At 40.1% G+C, this 20,283-nt stretch overlaps 5 protein-coding genes across 9 annotated transcripts; 3 read left to right on the top strand and 2 right to left on the bottom strand.

Annotated features, from left to right (window-relative positions):
- The first annotated feature begins 1,120 nt into the window (after positions 1 to 1,120).
- h6pd (hexose-6-phosphate dehydrogenase (glucose 1-dehydrogenase)) lies at positions 1,121 to 8,687 on the top strand. Of its 3 annotated transcripts, none has more exons than XM_046383454.1 (5): positions 1,121 to 1,211; positions 5,028 to 5,694; positions 5,794 to 5,911; positions 6,021 to 6,287; positions 6,431 to 8,687. In XM_046383454.1, exons 2-5 carry the CDS (start codon positions 5,053 to 5,055, stop codon positions 7,774 to 7,776), a joined length of 2,373 nt encoding a protein of 790 aa, XP_046239410.1. In that variant the 5' UTR covers positions 1,121 to 1,211; positions 5,028 to 5,052; the 3' UTR covers positions 7,777 to 8,687. The 3 variants fall into 3 exon arrangements, with proteins under 3 accessions (XP_046239410.1, XP_046239408.1, XP_046239407.1); XM_046383452.1 differs by lacking the exon at positions 1,121 to 1,211 and adding an exon at positions 4,012 to 4,233; XM_046383451.1 differs by lacking the exon at positions 1,121 to 1,211 and adding an exon at positions 4,012 to 4,266.
- Positions 8,688 to 9,390: 703 nt separating this feature from the next.
- Positions 9,391 to 10,898, bottom strand: LOC124056233. The gene is made up of 6 exons (XM_046383460.1): positions 10,522 to 10,898; positions 10,368 to 10,430; positions 10,187 to 10,266; positions 9,920 to 10,050; positions 9,770 to 9,836; positions 9,391 to 9,679 (listed from the first exon to the last, which is right to left on the bottom strand). The coding sequence occupies exons 1-6, from the start codon at positions 10,593 to 10,595 to the stop codon at positions 9,603 to 9,605; spliced, it is 492 nt and encodes a 163-aa protein (XP_046239416.1). The 5' UTR covers positions 10,596 to 10,898; the 3' UTR covers positions 9,391 to 9,602.
- Positions 10,899 to 10,996: 98 nt separating this feature from the next.
- rbp7b (retinol binding protein 7b, cellular) lies at positions 10,997 to 12,456 on the top strand. The gene is made up of 4 exons (XM_046383461.1): positions 10,997 to 11,156; positions 11,450 to 11,628; positions 11,802 to 11,903; positions 12,158 to 12,456. The coding sequence occupies exons 1-4, from the start codon at positions 11,084 to 11,086 to the stop codon at positions 12,209 to 12,211; spliced, it is 408 nt and encodes a 135-aa protein (XP_046239417.1). The 5' UTR covers positions 10,997 to 11,083; the 3' UTR covers positions 12,212 to 12,456.
- On the top strand, positions 12,432 to 14,807 carry cenps (centromere protein S). Its single transcript, XM_046383463.1, has 5 exons — positions 12,432 to 12,680; positions 12,889 to 13,012; positions 14,167 to 14,200; positions 14,319 to 14,385; positions 14,612 to 14,807. The coding sequence occupies exons 1-5, from the start codon at positions 12,651 to 12,653 to the stop codon at positions 14,723 to 14,725; spliced, it is 369 nt and encodes a 122-aa protein (XP_046239419.1). The 5' UTR covers positions 12,432 to 12,650; the 3' UTR covers positions 14,726 to 14,807.
- tardbpb (TAR DNA binding protein b) lies at positions 14,581 to 19,528 on the bottom strand. Of its 3 annotated transcripts, XR_006842963.1 has the most exons (6): positions 18,773 to 19,528; positions 18,115 to 18,278; positions 17,870 to 18,019; positions 17,592 to 17,762; positions 16,444 to 17,506; positions 14,581 to 15,772 (listed from the first exon to the last, which is right to left on the bottom strand). XR_006842963.1 is itself a non-coding variant. In XM_046383455.1 (5 exons), exons 1-5 carry the CDS (start codon positions 19,011 to 19,013, stop codon positions 17,015 to 17,017), a joined length of 1,218 nt encoding a protein of 405 aa, XP_046239411.1. In that variant the 5' UTR covers positions 19,014 to 19,528; the 3' UTR covers positions 15,841 to 17,014. The 3 variants fall into 3 exon arrangements, 2 of the variants coding, with proteins under 2 accessions (XP_046239411.1, XP_046239412.1); XM_046383455.1 differs by lacking the exon at positions 14,581 to 15,772 and having other exon boundaries at positions 15,841 to 17,506; XM_046383456.1 differs by lacking the exon at positions 14,581 to 15,772 and having other exon boundaries at positions 15,841 to 17,506; positions 17,879 to 18,019; positions 18,773 to 19,527.
- Positions 19,529 to 20,283: the final 755 nt, after the last annotated feature.

Below are 20,283 nucleotides of genomic sequence, written 5' to 3'. Positions count from 1 at the left end.
TGTTGACATTGTAGAGGTCAGCGTTTAGTTTTTCACTTGGGGACGGAGCAATCAGAGTTGGTGTCATTTGACTGATGACAGTACGATTTGCCTCAAACTGTGGGAAGTATTCAAGTGAAGAGGAAAGCTGCTATAACACTCACAGTCCAACAGAGGGCCCTCTTGTTTGGACATTACACTGCAGTCTGCAGCTGCCCCCAAGTGACAGGCAACAACCTGTATACAGCCTGTAAAAGTTCTATACAAGATGGTAAATTACTCATGAACATGATGAAATTCATTTAAATATGCTAAAGGTCACCTGCTCTGTTTATGTATTATTCTTGAGCAGTCGCAAACAAATGCAGATATGTTTAGTAATCTAATACTATCACCCGTGATGTTAAAATTACATTTGGCTTTTATCATTATAAGAACGGTTTCTTTTATTCAGAATTGTGCTGAGAATTTTGTGACAATGCTTTTTAAATTACTGACACTGCCTGTATAGACTTTAAATCTTTCCAGAGGAAGATGGATGAAAAGGCGAGGAGACCCATGCACGCCGAGGGCCCCATCCTCTCCTTCAGCCCATATCCCGAAAAGTTGGCAGGTCGAGCTTTGGTGACCTGAGAAGAAGACTCAGCAATCAGCTGCACAATGCACCTTCAAATCAATGCTATGTCCAGTTTAAATAACAGTTTGGCACAACAGGTTGGAAGGTTACTTGATAACACATGGTCTGTGCACATGCGCAGTTCATGAACTGAATTCAGTGAGGGCCTGAAATAACTCAACAAAGTTCGTCCAACAGTGTAAAGCTGCAATGTTTCTGACCTTCTGTCTCATATGGTATAGTCTCTTGCTCTCCACGACGTTCACGGCTCAGAAGCCCAAATAAGTTTCTTTACTCACACATTTCACCTTGTGCAGTCATTTATTATATACCCTATATGTACGTATATTCAAAAAATACAATTACATATTTCAGGTTTGTAAAATTCCCTCCCCTGAACAGGGCTGAAACTTGCTTTAGATTTTCTGCTGTTGAAATACACCTTTTAGGCCTGCTATGCTGATTTTTAAATAATGTTTTTCTAATGCAGGCGATAAGAGCAGTAAGTCTCAGATAATCTCACACACACACACACGCGCACACCGTGTCACGTGACCCGAGCAGGAAGCCTCTCTTGACGGTGTAGTGAATCGTTCATGCCACCACCGCGGGGCAGGTTCGTATCCCCCCCACTTATTTACGCAGTCTGGTGTGCTGCCTTTACACGTGTATATTTGTACTTGGGTCATGTGAATTGTTTCGGGGATTTTATAGCCCAACATTTAACGAAAATGCTGTGGAGTGCTATCTATTAACGTCAGCGGAAGTGAATTTTGACAGATGGCAGGTGGAATCGTGGGTTAAACTGTTTCTCTGCCTTTCATTTGTTTGTGTGTTGTGTGTTTTTGCAACATTAGTAAACAACTACGAGGGAATTAGTAGTAGATAATAAAGAGTTGGTGCTAAGGTATAAACTGGAGGTTTGCACGGTTCCTGAAGTCCTGTGTTTGAGATAAAGTCGGGTAAAGCGGTTTGTAATTGAGTTTGGGTTCTACTACTACAAGTTTCGTTCTTGTAGTTTGATGTCGTGTTATTAAACTTGCGTGTTATAAAGCCTGCGACGGAGAAACAATTACCCACGTTTATGTATGTTTTGTTTCCTGGCTGACGAGAGTCGAGCCGAACACAGTGACAGGAAAACATATTCTGTATGGGGGGTTGACAGAATTTCGCTTAACGCTTGTGGCTTTCAGCAGGATGTGTTCAGGGACCCTTTCAAAGCTTTTGCAGTGGCGTTCACAGACACTGTTAGGGTCAGGGGCTGAACTGCACAACTTCATGTCATGTAAGCTGTTGTGTCCCCTTACACACAAATGGTTCTTTGAAAACAGTAAAAGGTTTCAGGTACATAAAAACTGTTTTGTGGCAAAACTGAAAGAGTTCATTCTGTAAAAATAATCAATATTTCAGACTGGAACAGTCAAGCATAACAAAATCATATGTTACTTTGAAAAAAACAACTTTTACAATATATTTCAAAACCTTAATCCTATTTAACAATGTGTGGTTGCTTTTAGTCTTTTTTTGTTTTGTTTTTTTGTTTGTTTTGCATAAAGAGAGTATATGAGGCAGATAAGACAACCCTAAGTTCCCAAAAAATAGTTGCCACCTTTGTTTGTTGAAAGGAGTCACACCTTGTGAAATAACACCAGAGGATTTTTTTTATATGGCAGCAGAAGACAGTACCAGGACACAGTTGTCCAATGACCTGCCAGTACTTTTAAGATTTTGGCTTGTGTGTATCATAAATCTGAGGAGCTTTTTGTTTTTTGAGTGTACATAAACTGTCTAGGACGTGCAGGAAACAGGGAACTGCAGAACACAGCAATTTTTTTTACTTCATTCTCTCTTTCAAATTCAATACTGACTAAAAAGAGATGGATGGAAAACTATTAATGCGTCCACCCTGGTGCCATGTTTACGGTAGCTGATAAGCTGCCTACTGCAGAGTCAATTAATGCTTGAATGAAAGCTGATTGTACCCTTTCCCTCTGCAGTGTTTTTTGTCCAGCGTAATATCGATATAGATACAGAACATATCTACATCTATTACCAGTTTTCACACCAAAAAAGATACCACCTCATGCCTCAGGTCCTCTTTGATCAATGTAGTCTTGTTAACATAATTTTACTTGGTGCTTTGAATCACTGCTGGATACTTAGATTTTCCTCAGGGAAACTCTCTAATTTCAGCAGAATAAAAGTCAGTGCCGGGAAGTTTTTTCATGCATGTCAAAGTTTGTGAAGGTCAATTTAGAGTCATACGTAGCTATAGATAGACACTTTATTCATCCCAGTGGGGGAATTCAGGTATCATGTGTGATAACTAGTCAGTGTTCAGGAAAAGAGAAGATGCTTTCTTCTCTCTCTCTCTCTCTCTTTTTTGCTCATTCTATATGGCAGATCTGAGCGTGAATATTGATGTGAATGAGAGGATTTTCCGTGCTGATTAAAAATTAAAGCAGCTTGTGACTGAGGAGGAATCACATGCACAACTGGAAAAAAATTCTGGGAATGAGCTGCACGTTAATGTCAAAACCTGAATGAAGATATTGTCTTATAAGATAATATGCCTTTTTTGATTGCTGTTTTGAAGTTAGCAGAAGAAATATTAGCACAAAGGTGAATAGAAAAAAGATGGAAAAAGTACAAGCAGTATAAATAGTATAACAAAATGAAATAATAATAATAAAAAAAATAGTTGGGTAACTGTGCTTGCTAATTTCCAAGCTGTCATGTCATTAATCTCTGATTTTTAATATAAAAAGTATTTTGACCTTAATTAATCTACTAATCTAGATCAGATCTAAAAGTCAGCTGTTGTTGAAGCGGACAGCAGCCATGAGATGACCTTTGCTCTTTGCGTTGTCACTGTGTAAACATGACTGCGAAACATAGGGATTCCAGATGTTGCACTCAGTCACAGAATGAGCTTCATACTGTGGGTGTTGTGCCAACACATACTATTATCAGCCTCCTTAGAGAGACGGGAACTAAATATGTTATCAGCCATTTATCAGGTTTATGACATCTAGGCTTCGGCTGTGACTTTCGCCTCATAATGCTACAAAGCTGCAAAATACAGCTGCAGGTCCCCTGATGCAAACATAGACTGTTCACATTAATTGTTTCTTTTCCACATAACAGAATACCTATGGAAACAGTAATGAAGATGTAGTGTCAAGACAGTGATGATTTGAAATGATTGTTGGTGTGCTATTTTGTTTGTTTTGTTTGTAGAGCTCACCACAGCTAGCATGAAGGCATTTTGTGCACATCCATATTTATGACCAGACAGGGTTATAAAAAAATTTTCTGGACAAGTAATTGCTTTACACTTGCAGGGTAGCTTTAATTACTCCTACAGCTTATTGATTTTTGTTTATTTTTTATTTCCTTTGCCTTTGCCTTTAAATTTCCTATAAATGATTTTAGGTCCTTGCCAAATCAGCTGGTCAGACTTTCCCGGCACTGTATGAACAGCAGAACTGTTGTACAGGAAGCTCAGAGCCCCTAAGCAAAGTGCAAAGTCTACACCCCTGCTTCACCACTGATCATTACGCTCATGACAGTGTCAGAGCACCACATTACTGGCTTTCAAGGGACTTAAGAACAGCTGGAGAAAGAGACATTGCTGAGTAATTAATTGTTTGTCTGTTCTGTCTTTGGAGGTTTGTGTTATTGAAGGTTACATTATTGCTCTGCATGCATGCATAGTACATTATTATAATACATTATTTGTCTGTATTGACTTGTATATATTTAATCTTAAACATATGAGCTAAAGTTATTCAGCAGTATCTCTTGAATGTGTACATCGTTAGAAATTAATGAAGTGAGCTTAATTTCCTGGTTGTAACTTTTGTACTATGTGGAATTCACAGGTGTGTAGATATTTTTTAATTTCATTTCATTTTGTTTTGGGGCGACATTTCATGAACCATTGTGTTTAATTTGCTTTTTGTCACAAACATTTAGAACTGAACGAATTAGCTGAATTTTCAGTTAGTCGATCAACAGAATATTCATCAGCAGCTATTTTGATTATGGATTGTTTCACTCATTTTTCAGTCCCACGAGACAAACGTTTGTTAGTTCTTTTCTGCTTTTCGATGTGATCATAAACTTAACATCTTTGGGTTTTAAACGGTTGGCCAGATAAAACAACGTTTGACCATATAATTTGAATACGTCACGCTGGGCTCTAGGAAACTATAACAGGCATTTTTCATTTCTTTGACATTTTATAGACAGAACAGTCACAAAGATAAACTGCAGATCAATCAAGAGTGAAAAATAATCATTAGTTGCAACCCTACAAAGGTTTTGACCTTATTTTTTGTGCTGAGTGGCAGTTATACATTTAGCATTGACGTGAGTGGTGCCGGATCATTATCTACATGTAATGTCTCTCATTGCTGTGTTCATACAGGCATTCAGACGGTTAGGACCAGAGCATGTTTGTGACTGTGTTCCTGCTTCTGGTCACTCTGTGTGCCCAAGGAGGATGTGGCAAGGAGAGAGAGGAGCCACAGAGACCAGGCCATGTTTCTGTGGTGATAGTGGGAGGCACAGGTGACCTGGCAAAGAAGTACCTGTGGCAGGGCTTCTTCGAGCTGTACGTTAACCAGGTCAGAAGCGGGAACACCTTTTCTTTCTACGGCGGAGGACTGTCACCTGCTGACACGGCCACTCCGGTTCTCTTTGAGATCCTCAAGGCAGTTTCCTGCTCAAAGGATGTATCACAGGAGCGCTGTGCTCTGCTGAAAGAGCAATTCCTGCGTCTCTCACAGTATCGACAACTGAAGACCCTAGAGGACTACCAGGATCTGGCCAAGCTCATTGAGCAAGAGCTTCAACAAGAAGGAATGAAAGAAGCAGGAAGGCTGTTCTACCTCTCAGTACCAGCCTTTGCATATGCAGATGTCGCTGATAAGATTAACAACAGTTGTAGGCCGACCAGCGGGGCGTGGCTGAGGGTGGTGCTAGAGAAACCTTTCGGACATGACCTCAGGAGCGCCCAGGTACTTGCAACTCAGCTCGGGAGCTCCTTGAAAGATGAAGAAATGTACAGAATTGACCATTACCTGGGGAAGCAGGTAAGAATAGCCTGCACATTGTGCGACTTTCACCTATTACTCTGTAAGAGAGATGTTTGATTGTGTGATTATTTTTTTTTTTCCTGTTTTTGTGAAAAGGTGGTTGCAAAGATACTTCCATTCAGAATAGAGAACAAGAAGTTTCTGGATCCCATATGGAACAAGCACCATATCGAAAGAGTGGAGATTGTATTGAAAGAGACCTTAGATGTTAAAGGTGATTAAAAATCCCAGAATTGTTGTAATTGACTCTTCATATATGAAGAATAGAAGAATTCCTAAAATAGAATCATGTTCATGTCCTCCCTTGTTGATTTGTTCCTAAGGTCGTATTCCTTTCTATGACCAATATGGGGTGATCAGAGATGTGCTACAGAACCACTTGACTGAGGTCATGACCCTGCTGACCATGAGGCTTCCCAGGAACCTGAGCAGCAGTAAGGAAGTCCTGCAAAACAAGCTGCAGATCTTCAGCTCTCTGCTGCCTGTAGGACAGAAACAAGCCGTGGTCGGACAGTACCAAACATACAAAACTGAGGTCCAGCAGGAACTGAATAAGACAAATCACGTAACTCTCACACCAACATTTGCAGGTGAGTACTGACAACTTTTCTTTTTAAATATTAGGATTTTATTTACTTTTTACTGTTGATTTAAAAAAAAAATAAAATAAAATAAATAAAACTATACAACAAATCTAGTTCTGCTATTAAGTGATCCTGTTTGTGTGTTTCAGCTGTTTTGGCACACATTGATGAGGCCCAGTATGAAGGTGTACCAATTCTGTTGACCTCAGGAAAGATGTTAGATGAGCGGGTGGGATATGCGCGAATACTTTTTAAAAACGACATCTTTTGTCTTCAGAACCACAACAGTGTTCACTGCAAACCCAAACAGATAGTTTTCCACTTTGGGCATGGCAACCTTAAATATCCAGCAATTCTCGTAAGCAAGAACTTATTCAAGCCAGGTTTAATGGATGGTGAGTGGAAGGAAGTGACAGAGCATACAGATATCAGTGTGTTAGGTTTGCCTATTTCAGACTACTTTGTGCAAACTCCAACAGAGCAGAGGGAAGCTTATTCAGAACTTATTTCTCACATTTTTGCTGGACGCAAGAATAGTTTCATCAGTACTGAAAACCTACTGGCTTCCTGGGGTTTTTGGACGCCACTACTCAGTGGCCTCGCCGATGCTTTTCCTCGCATTTACCCCGGGGGTGCAGAGAACGGAGACCTGCTGGACGTCCGTGTGAAAGGGAGAGAAATTAGCTTCTATAGTGAGGTGGTGATTATCAGCAATGATCAAACAGGTGGCACATCGGCAAACGGTTTTCAAGTGTTGCAAGGCAAATTTCGTGGTGATGACATGGTGTCTGCCTGGGCTGAAGAACTGGTGGAGAGGCTAGCTGTAGACATGCAAGAAACAGCAGAGGCAGCAGTGCGTAAGGGCGGCGCTTTCCATCTTGCACTCTCTGGTGGGTCTACTCCCCTCGCTCTGTTCCACAGGTTGGTCGAGCACCACTTCTCCTTCCCCTGGAAGAACACCCACGTGTGGATGGTGGATGAGCGCTGCGTGCCTCTGACAGAACTCGAGTCAAACTTCCACAGCCTGCATGACCATCTACTGCAATATGTCAGGATACCCTATTACAACATCCACCCCATGCCGGTGCACATCAACCAGCGTCTATGTGTGGAGGAGGACAAAGGGGCACTGCTGTATGAGAAAGAGGTCAGCAGTTTGGTTAATGGCTCCAGCTTCCACTTTATGCTGCTGGGAGTCGGCTATGACAGCCACACAGCCTCCCTGTTCCCTGGTAGTAAAGTGGATGAACATGGAGAGAGTCTGGTGGCCCTTACTGAGAGCCCCGTCAAGCCTCACCAGCGTATGAGCCTCACTTTCAGTGCTATTAACCGAGCCCACACAGTTGCTCTGTTAGTGATGGGAAAAAGCAAGCATGAGATGATCACCCAGCTGAGCCGAGTGAAGGACAACCCAGAAAAATGGCCAGTCACCGGAGTGAAGCCTGCTGATGGCAGACTTGTTTGGTATATAGACTATGATGCACTTCTAGGATAGGAATTCCATTACTGACTTTCAATCATTGTTTTTGGAGCTGCTTTCATTTGACAGCTGGTTGGTGGAAAAGAGTGTATGGGCCAGCAATAAAGGACCACTTATTTTTCATGTTTTAGCTCATTGACTGCAAATCGTATTTACTGAACATTACTGCTGCATTTTTCCTGACTGATTTTCTACCGTCCAACCAGCTAGAATTTATAACAGTATGTACAAGAATCCAAATAACAAATAGAGTTGGCAGGTGAGGATTCGGGTGCATGTGGGAGAACACAGCAGGCACTGGGAATTGTGAATTGCTAGTCTCTTACATTAAAAGAGCTGCTGTCCAACTCACTTGGTTGCAGCTAAATTTAAAAGTGAGGGATGAATCAAAAGCTCTGGAAATTTGTTGGCAGGAATGTTAAGTAAGTAGCAGTTTGTTGTTAATGGGTTAAGAACAGCTGGCACATTCCTTTTATAGAAGGTTTAGACCTCGTTTAAAAATTTTTCAAAGTGTGTTCAGACTGTGTGAAATGCAATTGCAGACTTTTTATACTGTATCTGAGCCTTATTATGTATGAGATGAGTGAAAATATATGACGCATACATGTCTGCAGTTTACAAAAGCCCAGCAAACACAAAGATTTATGTACTCACAACCTAACCTGTTCGTGTGATCTCAGGTGAATTTGTGAATTATCAGATATGCAGTTTACTGTGTAATCTGCACCTCTCGACTAAATGTTTGTTTTCTATTGTAGAGTGGCTGTGTCCCACTTTCATTAGTTCAAAAAACTTAGATGTGATTGGCCCCTTAAATAATATGTGTGTTAGTGATAGAAATATGGACTTTTGTTGTTGAAATGCTTCAGGCATTTCAAAACATACGGTGCTTCACTAATAAAAGGCACATTCCTGATACAACCTCACATTCCAGTCTCTTCATCTGTTCTTCAGGCGATTTTTATAGAGTTCAAACAAGAGCAGCTTTTTTCCCTTTTAGGTTCACTTGTGTGCCTTTTTTAAGTTAAACTGGAGTGCTACTCGGTGTGTGTGTGTGTGTGTGATCTGTCTTTATAAGCATTCTTGTTTGAGCTGAAAAGAGGAGACATTGTCCTGCGTCCCGGGCTCACGATGCAAACAACAGTATGAGTCTGTAAAGAACGAGTTTAAAAGATACAGAAAAGCGTCTGTGATGTACAGACTTAACTTTTCCCTTCTGGAAGGTGAGGACTTCAGTCACAATGGTAAAACAAAGTGTAACACAGGCCTTAGGAGTATTAAAATATTTCCCATAATTTGAGGTGTTTTCAGTGTTTGAGTGTCAGAGTTACAAAATGATTTGTAGTGAATACATATGTGAAGAGAATCATTTATTCTAGGAGAGGGAAAATTGTGGAAATTGAAAAGGGAAAAGCTGCATTTTACAGGCTGGATTTTCAAGTTGTTTGTTTGCAGTACTTTTTGTCACCAAAGCTGTTTTTTTCTAAGTTACTGTTTTCTAAGAGCATTAATGATGATTGCCATCATTTATGTTTTGGAATGATGTCTGCAATTTTCTAATATTACAACCCACATATATACATATTTGTTTGCGAATGAAACAAATGTAAACTCTCTGTCAAAAAAAAAAAAAAAAACACAAAGAAAAGAAAAACAGCCTCAACACCTGCTCGTTGTGGTATTTTTCTGAAGTGAGCTTTAAAATGTGAAGAGGATTAAGTCACTTTCCCTCTTCTTTGTTCCCATAGTTTTAAGTTACAAGCTGCTGGTGGCATGAAAACCACATGAAATCTTAATATGTGGAGTATTGGATGTCAACGTGGGACAGCTGGGCCGCCTTATCACTCATTGTTTCTGCTCGGGATCATCACAGGCAGCCTGTTGGTCAACCAGAGTCCTCCTCTCACCATGAAAAAACCTGGACAGACACAAGCAGGTGTTATTCCTTTTGAAAGGAAAATAGAGTGTATGAATAGTCCCATAGAGTGTGTGCAAGGAATTAACTCACCTGTACTGAAAACAGAAGCGACCGTAAAAACAAGGGACATGTAATACAGCTCAGGGGTGGTTTTAACCTGTGAAGATACATGTGGAAATGATTCAGAGGCTGCAAGTTTTTCTACACAACTTAATGATAACATTACAGTCTTCCTCTTACACATGCTGCTGCGGTCAGAGTCAGGATGGCGGTGCATAGTCCTTGTCCACATGTCAACAGCCCAAACACATGATAGGAGGCCCACAAGCTCTGAGGAACTGGCTCTATCAGTGTGAATATCACTGAAAAACCTATTAAAAGACTTGAAGTTATGTCTATATTAATCCTGTTTATTTCTTGTGGTCAGAGCCTTTGGGCCATTCGTGCTGTGTTTATTGGATAGTGTGAAATTCTGTTAATGTTTTTGTATCTTGTGATGGGATTCACCTGCAGCTATGAAAGACAAGGCGATGGAGGCTGACAGGTTGTTCAGAAGAGGCTGCCTGCAGTATCTGGAGGACTTGGGCCTTTTGGAAAAAAACAGATGCCATTATAAAAACCACATTAACTCTTGCACAAATGACCCATGAGCTCTATGGCTCAGTGCCATCGCCTGTGTCCCAGTTACCTTCCCATGATGTAGAGCTGAGGGACCAGAACAATTGCCGTGAACCCTGCATTCACTACTTGACTATAAATGGAACACAAGTAAAGCATGAATTAATATACAAGGTGTTTTTTAAAAGCAGTAACATTACACTTAATGACTTATGAAAACTTACAATTTTAACCTCTGATTCCTCGGGATCCATCTGCTGCTGTGATAAGCCAGGAAGACTAGCATGTAGAGGAACATGGATGCTGCACACTCGGTCAGACTGTCGACACTATCCCCGTCAGCTGGTTATGTTCAGCTGAAGAACTGCCAGTAGGAGGAAGGATTGTATTTCACACTGCATGTGCACAGAGACTCCTGCTGCTTCTTGTATTCCCCTGAAAGCCCAACATCTGCACAGTTGAAGCTTGAAAATCAAGTTGTTGTGTTTTAGGTTAAAGGTGGCTTTAACCAGCCAGAGTAGTATTGAAAATGCATTATACTCAGAAGAATTTCGAAAAATTATCTGTATGGAAGGCTTTGTCTTAACAGGAACAAAAGAGCTTCCTCATGTGTTCCGCCCTCCTTTGCTCCTATTTTGTATGCGTCCGAAATAGTTACAGCCAGCAACATATTACCTCTGCCCCATATTGACACACAATGAAACATCCCACCCATAGCCTTTAAATCTGTGCAGTCCAGATACTCATGCTTACTGAGTCTTCCAGAGGGTCAAACAAACATCCAAAATGCCTGTCGACTACAGCGGCACATGGGACATTTGCAGCAATGTCAATTTTGAAGGATACATGGTTGCACTTGGTAAGTGTTGCTGGTTCTTTTAAAGATGATTTGTGAAAATACACACTGATATTTGGGTGTTTTCTTCAACTGATTTTTTAATTTTAATATTCTGCAGCTATTGTGAATTTACTCCCCCTCCTCAGCTTTATTTATGTAAATTAACTGGGATGTTATTTCATCAGCGTGTATTTCTTTTTTCCAATAACCTGGAGAGTGTTAAATGTCCCGTGACAGAAAATATATATTTATTTTCTGATCAGAGCATGATGGATGTAGCAGCAGGCTAAAGTTCCTCTCATTTTGACATGCAGGCATTGATTTTGCAACACGCAAGATGGCCTCGTTGTTGAAGCCCCAGAAAGTGATTAAGCAAGACGGAGACTGTTTCACAATCAAGACATTCACTACATTCAAGAATTACGAGTGCTCGTTCAAAATTGGAGAAGAGTTCAGAGAGGTGACTAAAGGAATGGACAACAGGTCATGCCAGGTATAAACTTAATACTTTAGTCACAAAGTGGTACGCAAATGTTTCTGTGATCACTGCTATGCAATAAAAGAATTTAAAAGCCATTTTTAGACAATTCATACACCAGTCTGTTTTTTACACTGCCATCGCAGGCCAGTCTTATATGAAGTTTGATGCATTTTGTTCTCTATTAGACTATGGTCAACTGGGAAAATGAAAAGCTGGTGTGTGTTCAGAAAGGAGAGAAGAAGAACCGTGGATGGACTCACTGGATTCAGGGAGAAGAGCTTCATCTGGTATGACTTAGTAGTTTTTATTCTGATGGCGCCCTCACTGTCCAGTTAGTGTCTCTGACCACCAAGACTGGTTTGATGAACGGATAGGCCAGCACATAGAAAATGATATCTATGTTCAACTAATTAGGCAAACACAAAAAGTTTTGCTCTCCCGTGAAAATGAATGAAACAGTAAATTCAATTATATGCTTGCTTTTACAATTTTTACTAATGTAGATTCAAAAGTTTAACAACTTAATGTTTTCTCTCCACAGGAACTTACTTGTGGGGATCAAGTCTGCAAGCAGATTTATAAAAGGACACAATAATCTTGTCTTTTTTTTAATTCATTTTAGATCTCAAAAGACAGCATTTGAAGTATTTACATGAAATGGTGCTACCTAGCATAATCCACAGTGTAGCTCCTGGACCTGCATCAGAGCATGTGATTTGACTGCTACGTGTTATTAAATGTTTAAACGTTGTAGTATCTCCCCCAAACCGCACGGTGGGGCTATACAACCTGTACACTGAAAAAGGAAATAAACTCAAGCGTTGTTGGTTTGTTTGTTCATTTGTGCCGCGAGTTTTCTTTTTCAGCAAACTGTTAGCTAACTGCTTGAAACATGTGTTTACGAATTGCTTCTCGTTTAGTCTGTCACACCTTGACTTTGTGAGGATTTTCCAACATCGTTACCTCACTAAATGCAGCCGCTGTGATAATCCTGTTTTGTTCAACTGGCTGGTAAAACGCTTCTCCGCTAGAAAATGTCTGTCGATAAGGACGAGACACACCAGGTGAGAACATGATTATGACATGTGTGACAGCTCGTCACGTTTCTTTAATATTATCATTACTTTGCTAAAGTTGGCTGCATATCCGTACGTTACGGCTTAAACGTGCAGTGTACAGCAGCAGACGTGTAAAGTTATCATGCCTATGGTGGAGTACTGTATGTAGCACCATATTGACTCATTTAATCTGACTGAATGGTTTGAATTTCAGAGGTTAAAGGCAGCAATCCATTACACCGTGGGTCGCATATGCCAGCAGATGGGAGAGGATCACCACAGAGAGTTCAGTCGACAAGTCATAGCTGCAATAGCCGAGACAACAGTCAGACAGTGTGGTGGGTTTCCACAGGATTGCTACTCCAGTCTTTACATTTAAAACTCACACACTGTGAATGCTATTATATATTATGACTTTCATATGGTTTGTTGCTAGCGTTAAAGGTTATTTAACTTTAGTATTTGATCAGTAAAACGAATTTTAGTCAGTGTTGCCTGCAATACATAATAATATCTTGTAAAGCTTATAATGCACTGAATTTCCTCTGGGATCAGTAAAGTATCTGGCTATCCATCTGTAACTTTTGCTGTTACACTGAATTATACTATACTGTAGTATATGCATGTTTTTGATTGGTACATGCCTTACTGAGTGGTGATCTGCACTCAGGCAGATAACTTCATGGATGTCTCAGCATCAGCTAATTCTTCCATTACTCTTTTCCACTAAAGAGAATAGTCAGGTGTCATGGTGCTTGTGGGGTTTCAAGAGGCTGACCATACAACCACGCCAACCCTAGTTTGATCTGCCAGGGCGTTTCAACTCACTTTCACACTTCATTTTCTGTCAGCTCACTCATATGTCTAATATAGCCAAAATGTCCCCAAAAATAGTGTAAACAAGCACAAAAACATTACTTATTCACTCACAGAGCATGGTGGTGTCACGATTTATGTCACTCATCTTTAAAATGTCCCATTTTCTTTTTATGATTACAAATGGTCACATTTTATTGTATGGAATGTGCTACATTTCATAATGTTACAGAAATAAATAAGCTCAAGCAATCCCAGTATTACAGAAAGCCTGTCTATGTGCTATATGCACATGTACAGTATGGCTACTACTGTGATTTATAGAGCTATACAGTAGCGCTACACAACCCTGTGTTTGCATCTGGCCACATCTGATGTCCTCAGTGCCCCATCCATTCCTGGCAGTCTTCTGTAGATATGTTCATTATCACTACACGTAATGTACGCCTCTCCATCTGGTCTTATTTAAGTTGTAGATCCAAGATGCTGACACAAAAATACATCAAACTTGTGTGTCAAAACAAGAAACACGTTGTGCTGTTGTGACAACTGTTAAGAATACAAAAGAAATGTTACTAAATCAAAGATACTGGACAAAATTAATAACAATACTGAACATAATGCCATTTCATACTTGTCAATCTAACTTTCCACTGTTGGGTCTTGCTTTTTCCAGATATATTTGCTAAAGATCTGGAGGCCTTTGCAAGGTGAGAGTATTTTTTTTTATTATTATTATTTTACAGGTATATTCATTTGTTTTGATCCGGCCTTCAGTACCTCATATTCTTCATAATACATGTTATTTAAAATGTCATTTGATTTCAGGCATGCTAAAAGAAGCACAGTATCCCCAGAGGATGTAAAGTTAGCAGCCCGCCGCAGTACTGCATTGGTGAGTTATTTCCACTCTATTGACTGAAAGGTGTTACCCAGCGCTTAGTCATGTATGCCATGTGTAGTAACATATGAGCCCCCCTCAAATCAAAATTAAACATGTAGTTAATTTAGCCACTCAAACACATTTCATCCTCACACTTAAGTATACTGAAATTGTGTCAGCGGTGTATATTCTACAGAAGACAGCAAATTTAATGTTTAATTTGCTTTATTCATTTCAGTCCATCTACATACAAAATAAAAGTGAGGAACTGAACCAGGAGCAGAGGGATTTGAAGAAGAAAAATACTGGGAAGAGGAAGAGCAGAGATACTGAAGAGGAAAGCAGAGAATAAAGAAATAAAGACAAGACACAGGCATACCTGCAGTGTCTCACTTGTGTCCAACATTCAAATAAACATGAAGACTAATACATGACATTGAGTGAGGTGTCAAAGGTGCTGTAGTCATTCTTTCATAAGAACTATGCATTTCAACTCTGGAAAAATTCCAAACAATTAGATCTTATGGCATTTGATATATTACATTGGTTTTATATACAATGCAGATTTTGAGCTAATAATTTCTGACCCGTTATCTGTCCTGGGGTCTGCTGATGTAATGTCAAAATACACTGCATTTGGCACTGGTCTGACAACAAAATGGTTGAACTGATGTGAAAGTATGTAAAGTGAGACTGACTAGAAGAACTCTGAACTTCTGCTACATCTTTTCAGATTGCTTAATTATCCATCTGCCATGTTTCTCCAAAATGTAACAAGAATGATTGGGATACGTTTTGCACTTGAGGAAACACCCAGTGACCACTTCATAGGGTAAACATATACAATCTAAAGCAATCCAATATAATGACCATAAAGTCAACCGTTATGATGGCTATAATTTTGTTTTGATATTGCAATAGTATTGGTGTCTTGTTGGCCCCCCGCATGCGTGCAAATACAGATAAAACATGAATTAACTTATAGATTTCTGACCATGACAACAAAAACTGAACATTATAAATGTAACAAAAATGCTAATTATCACAGAGTAGTTATACTGAATTGTAATAGACTGTACAGGTGTACCAGATCAAGTGGCCACTCAGTGTTTAAGGACATCTAAAAATCCCAATCACCAATTCCAAGGCTCAGCAAAGTGCCACTAGTTATTTTCAATCAAATCAAGGGGAAAAAAAAACAAACATTTCTTGGAGAATTGATGCCATATTGCTGAGAATTCACTCTGACAAGCTATTAAAAGCAGCAAAAAGACAAGTACTACCCCATGTCATGTCTGAGAAGGCCACACACTGAAAGTGTTGGAACTTCCGTCTTCGTCCTTCAGAACAGACTTCAGTCAGGGTTCAAACGGAGACCTCGACCAGGAGCCCAAGGTCCCTAGATATGTGAATCGAATTAGATGTTTTTTTATTTGACAAACTGACTCAAGTAGTATCAACTAAGCATCTATTCAAATGAACTTTATTAGAGAACTCCCTTCATTTGACATGTTTTTAAACACCTCACAAACAACAAGAGCTACTGGGAATCATTGGACACACCACTCCACGTTCTCACACTATCACTCACGTCCCCCAGAGTCTTCAGCAGGTGTCATCCACATCAAGTACACACTTACAGATCAGTTCAATAACATGAAAGCACACACCATACAGCATTCAAATCAGATAATATAAGCAATACAAATATTCATCACAACATTCCACTACATTTTGATATTTCTGCACTTGATCAACATACTCAAGAGTAGGCTAAAGGAAAAACTTGCAAAGATTTAAAAAAAAAAAAAAAAATCTTGAAGTACTAATTAATGAATGTCCACGTTAGGGGAGGCGCTTGTAGCATCTGCAGCTTCCACTCACACACTCAAAAAGCAGTCAAATTGGGCTCTTTCACTGCACAACCAGTCCGTTTCACGCGTCTCTCCGTTCGCTCACTCATCGCTTCACTCTTCGCCACAAGCCATCCGCAATCGCACTCATCAGTTCTTAAAATGTCAGTTGCGCAGTTCTTTCCATTTAAAAGTGGATAAAAATGAAAACACCCACCGTCTCTTAGAACATGCGGAGTGAAGCCGTTCTTTGATGGCATAGCATTTACTGGTGGGAAGAGGGAGAATGAAACCGATATCACCCCAAGAATGCTGCCAAAGAGGAGCTTCCTCACAGGAAAATGGAAGAGAGGTGAACTGCAGAAGAGATTTCAATGAAGGCTTTTCCACAGAACTTGACTGCAAATAAAGTTGCACTTAAAACACATAGGTTTCAACCAGATTCTTCCCAATGCAAGATTGCCTTTTAAACTGATGACCAAGCCGCATAATGGTGAAACACAAACATTCATGCATTTTCAAAATGGTTGTATTACATTTCACAATGCATGCATTAGAGAATCCAGTTGAAATGGATACAAACAAATGAGACATCAAAAATAGCACTTTAGTCGGACATCCTGGTAAACAATTCACTTCAACACTCTAAATTAAATCTTTAGCATTTTTTCCAAATGTACAAAACATCTTCCACAAAAGTGTTAAGTTCTCAGATACGCATCAACACCGGAAATAAATTTTTGAAAGGACTCATCTTCGACACAATACTTACCATACAAACATTTAACTTACATACCCCACCCAGATGACTTTGACTCCATACTGGACCCAAAACCTGAGCTAAACCCACTACCACTAGTTGTAGAGTTTGACCCTGTTCCCCAGCCAAGACTGGCCGAGCTGGTGCCGTAGTTGCTGTTGCCTGTACCAAAGGACTGACTCTGGTCCCTACTAGAGCTTGTTCCACTGGAAGTGCTGCCTGAAGTGGATGTCTGCTGCTGGCTAGCCAACATGCCCATCATCCCCCAACTACTCTGCAGAGCAGCCTGAGCAGCAGCCATCATAGCAGGGTTCAGACTGAAGGAACCAAAATTAGCCAGACTACTGTTAGTGCTGCTCCCTAACCCACTACGGCTGCTACCAAATGCCTGAGCTCCAAAACCATTCCCAAACCGTGCTGTGCGATCAAACTGCCTATTTCCATGTTTGGGCTCAGCATTTGAGATGTGAACGCTGACGCCTTTGATAATTAGGTCCTCTCCACAGAGAGACTGGGCAACCTGTGAGGGGGAAAAAGACAGGAATCAGGTAATCTTGGCAGTGATACCACAACAGAAAGTACTTTATACGCATTTAGCATTATACCTGATCATCTGCAAATGTGACAAAAGCAAAAGCACGAAATGGCTTCGGGATGAAGACGTCTGTGACTTCTCCATACTGCATGAAGAACTGCCGTAAATCATCTGTGGTCATGTCTTCAGTGCAGCGGCCTACAAACACTTTCCGACTCCTCAATGGCTCGTCCAGACCTTGCTGTTGACAAGAGATGGGAAAAAATTATGAGCAATGCTACGAATGTGTAATAGCAGCAATGTGTCAATTTGATGCCCGTGATGTGTGGGTATATGCATGGACATTACCATATTCACCTTCGAGTTAGGCAGCTTGCAGTCACACCATCTACCATCAATCATATGGCGCTGGGAGATCACCTTTTCTTGAGCCTCATACTCTGTGAATCTCACAAAGCCAAATCCTTTAGAGTTTCCGGTCTTGGCATCTCGTTTTACCTGAGACAAAAAACAAATGTCCATCAATGAAAATCTGTTGTTATCACATACAAAGCAAATCAACATATATATCATTTATGTTATTAATCTTATACCTGAACCATGATGACTTCTCCAAATGTGCTAAAGTAATCTTTGAGGTCCTGCTCAGTTGTTTTCCAGGGAAGGCCCAGTACAATCAGGTCAGATGTCTTCATATCCCCTCTCTTCATTTTCACAGCAGAGGATGCATCAATTTCATCCATTTTCCTTTTGTTGTCTAAATTGTGACAAACAGAGACAAATTCATTGTATATTGACCAGATAGACAGTGTGACCTTCCCTGCCACCACTTCTTTAACTTTGTAAATAACTGCCATGACCAAAGCTGTATAAAAAAAAAACTTAATTCACTTTCAAAAAAAACCCAAAAAACATTATTATGCAATACTGCCATTTACCTAGTAATCTCTTTTGCATGTTTTGAAACGAATATTTGTCCAAGGACCTTTTACAGTAGTTAAAATTGCATAATATTTACTACCAACACAGGCAGAATCCTTTACACTTGGTAGCAGGGATGATCTCATTGTGATCGTTTTGTAAATGAATTCAATGCCTCTCAGCACACTTTTGTGGGCGTGGACAAACATCGCCTTACATCATTCGCATTATTTTCAGTGTGCTGAAGTTCTATCATGAATTATAAATAGAGTCTGACCATCTGTTCGTGTAAAATGAAACATAAAGTGAAAGCGTCAATATGTAACCCACCTTTTGGATAGTTCACCACATAAACGATATTCCCCCATCCGTTTTCTGGTGCGTGCAAAATCCCTTCCACAAGACGCACTCCTCGCATGCACTGAGACACGGGGCTCCTGAAACGTAGGCCACACGCCCCTGGAAACTGAGCTGCCACGGTTGAGAGCAGGACAGTCCCGTCGTCTTCAGAGGGTATCTCCATGGGTTCTTCGTTTTCCTCCTCCGCCACTCGAATATACACTTCGGCCATTTTCCACAAAAAGAAAACTTGCTTGAATCAAAACAATGCTAAAGTTAGCAGTTAGCTCGCTAGTTATCCACAATTGCGGCTAACCTTAGCCAATGTTGCTAACAGCACTGAATGAGTCCAGGTAATTGGTTAGATATATTTGACGAAAAATGTCAAACTGCTGTAACAAAAATTGCGTTCGATGGGTTTAGCTTTAAACTATTTCACAAAAGATATTTCGCTCCGCTTGCGATAACGAACACGCATCGACCTTAATATTCCTTTGTTCGGTGGGACAGGGAGCCGTGCCGTGTCGTCAACACAGTACGACGACGGTTCAACTGTGCCGCTTACTGAAAACTACTTACGATGCACTGCTAACTAGTCCGAGAAAATGGCTTTCGCAGGCCGGTGACGTTATCAAAATTCAACAAAACGCTTGCTTCGTCCGAAATATAAACAGACTATTTTTTCCACGAGGAAAAAATTGAACCCACCAAGTCTTACCAAAATGGCATTATCTAAGCGAAAAGGGAACTACGTCATTAGAATGGACGGTTTCATTCTATGGCGGTTATTTTCTCTACATTGTATAGTTGATGTATGCAATAATTTTAATCATTCGTAAGTGTACATTTGTAAAACCATCACTACTATCATACTTAGTTCTTGTATAGAGTACAGTACACATTCCTGAATTGTAGTGTTGATAATCAAATTTATTTTATCCCCCCTCCCCTGAACTGGAGCATGATATAGGCCAGGTACACCCGCTACGACAGCTTCCGTTAGTTAGTCGTTATGTTGGCTGTTAGAGACGGGAAGATGGCGGTTTGCATCGGTTCTACACACTCTGAAATAAAGATGTGTAAATTGAGCATGCACTCTTTAAAATGAAATGTCTTGGTTACAGTTAAGTTTTGATCTGCAGGATTTAGTTTCAGGTTAAAACGTTTTCGTTCCGTTAAATTATTAGATACAGGATTCTGGTAAGCGATAACCACTGCATCGCTGTACGTTTCAGCCACTAGGTATGCAATTGTGAGGATGGTGTACATGTAGTCCTAAATCGTAATTGTTGAAACGGTCTTTTTTGTGTTAGTTTGGTCGTCACTTCTACAAACACAATAAATTTTAATTTGTTGCCATGGAATTTTTGTGAAACTGGTTGTTTAGAATACAAAGTAAATTGTAAGACTGAGCTGATTCCAGGACGTTAATAAAGACTAATAGAGGATTTTATCAGTTCATTTGTACAAGTGAAAATTAAAAACCAAAATAAGTAACGCTA

The sequence above is a fragment of the Scatophagus argus genome, chromosome 3 (genome assembly GCF_020382885.2).
Source record: "Scatophagus argus isolate fScaArg1 chromosome 3, fScaArg1.pri, whole genome shotgun sequence".
NCBI classification, from domain to species: domain Eukaryota; kingdom Metazoa; phylum Chordata; class Actinopteri; family Scatophagidae; genus Scatophagus; species Scatophagus argus.
This window is presented reverse-complemented; position numbering and strand designations above follow the sequence as displayed.

What these genes read in the sequence shown, in the direction of transcription:
- cenps (XM_046383463.1), top strand. Translation starts at nt 12,651, where the DNA reads ATGTCTGTCGATAAGGACGAGACACACCAG. An exon ending in ATAAGGACGAGACACACCAG is followed by an intron (nt 12,681 to 12,888) that starts GTGAGAACATGA and finishes TTTGAATTTCAG; the next exon opens with AGGTTAAAGGCAGCAATCCA. An exon ending in CCCGCCGCAGTACTGCATTG is followed by an intron (nt 14,386 to 14,611) that starts GTGAGTTATTTC and finishes TATTCATTTCAG; the next exon opens with TCCATCTACATACAAAATAA.
- rbp7b (XM_046383461.1), top strand. Translation starts at nt 11,084, where the DNA reads ATGCCTGTCGACTACAGCGGCACATGGGACATTTGCAGCAATGTCAAT. An exon ending in AGGATACATGGTTGCACTTG is followed by an intron (nt 11,157 to 11,449) that starts GTAAGTGTTGCT and finishes TTTGACATGCAG; the next exon opens with GCATTGATTTTGCAACACGC. An exon ending in AGGGAGAAGAGCTTCATCTG is followed by an intron (nt 11,904 to 12,157) that starts GTATGACTTAGT and finishes TTCTCTCCACAG; the next exon opens with GAACTTACTTGTGGGGATCA.
- h6pd (XM_046383454.1), top strand. Translation starts at nt 5,053, where the DNA reads ATGTTTGTGACTGTGTTCCTGCTTCTGGTCACTCTGTGTGCCCAAGGA. An exon ending in ACCATTACCTGGGGAAGCAG is followed by an intron (nt 5,695 to 5,793) that starts GTAAGAATAGCC and finishes TTTTGTGAAAAG; the next exon opens with GTGGTTGCAAAGATACTTCC. An exon ending in AGAGACCTTAGATGTTAAAG is followed by an intron (nt 5,912 to 6,020) that starts GTGATTAAAAAT and finishes TTTGTTCCTAAG; the next exon opens with GTCGTATTCCTTTCTATGAC.
- tardbpb (XM_046383455.1), bottom strand. Translation starts at nt 19,013, where the DNA reads ATGGCCGAAGTGTATATTCGAGTGGCGGAGGAGGAAAACGAAGAACCC. An exon ending in GAGAAGTCATCATGGTTCAG is followed by an intron (nt 18,020 to 18,114) that starts GTATAAGATTAA and finishes TTTTTGTCTCAG; the next exon opens with GTAAAACGAGATGCCAAGAC. An exon ending in CTAACTCGAAGGTGAATATG is followed by an intron (nt 17,763 to 17,869) that starts GTAATGTCCATG and finishes TCTTGTCAACAG; the next exon opens with CAAGGTCTGGACGAGCCATT.
- LOC124056233 (XM_046383460.1), bottom strand. Translation starts at nt 10,595, where the DNA reads ATGTTCCTCTACATGCTAGTCTTCCTGGCTTATCACAGCAGCAGATGG. An exon ending in CTTGTCTTTCATAGCTGCAG is followed by an intron (nt 10,051 to 10,186) that starts GTGAATCCCATC and finishes GTCTTTTAATAG; the next exon opens with GTTTTTCAGTGATATTCACA. An exon ending in CTCTGACCGCAGCAGCATGT is followed by an intron (nt 9,837 to 9,919) that starts GTAAGAGGAAGA and finishes GTATCTTCACAG; the next exon opens with GTTAAAACCACCCCTGAGCT.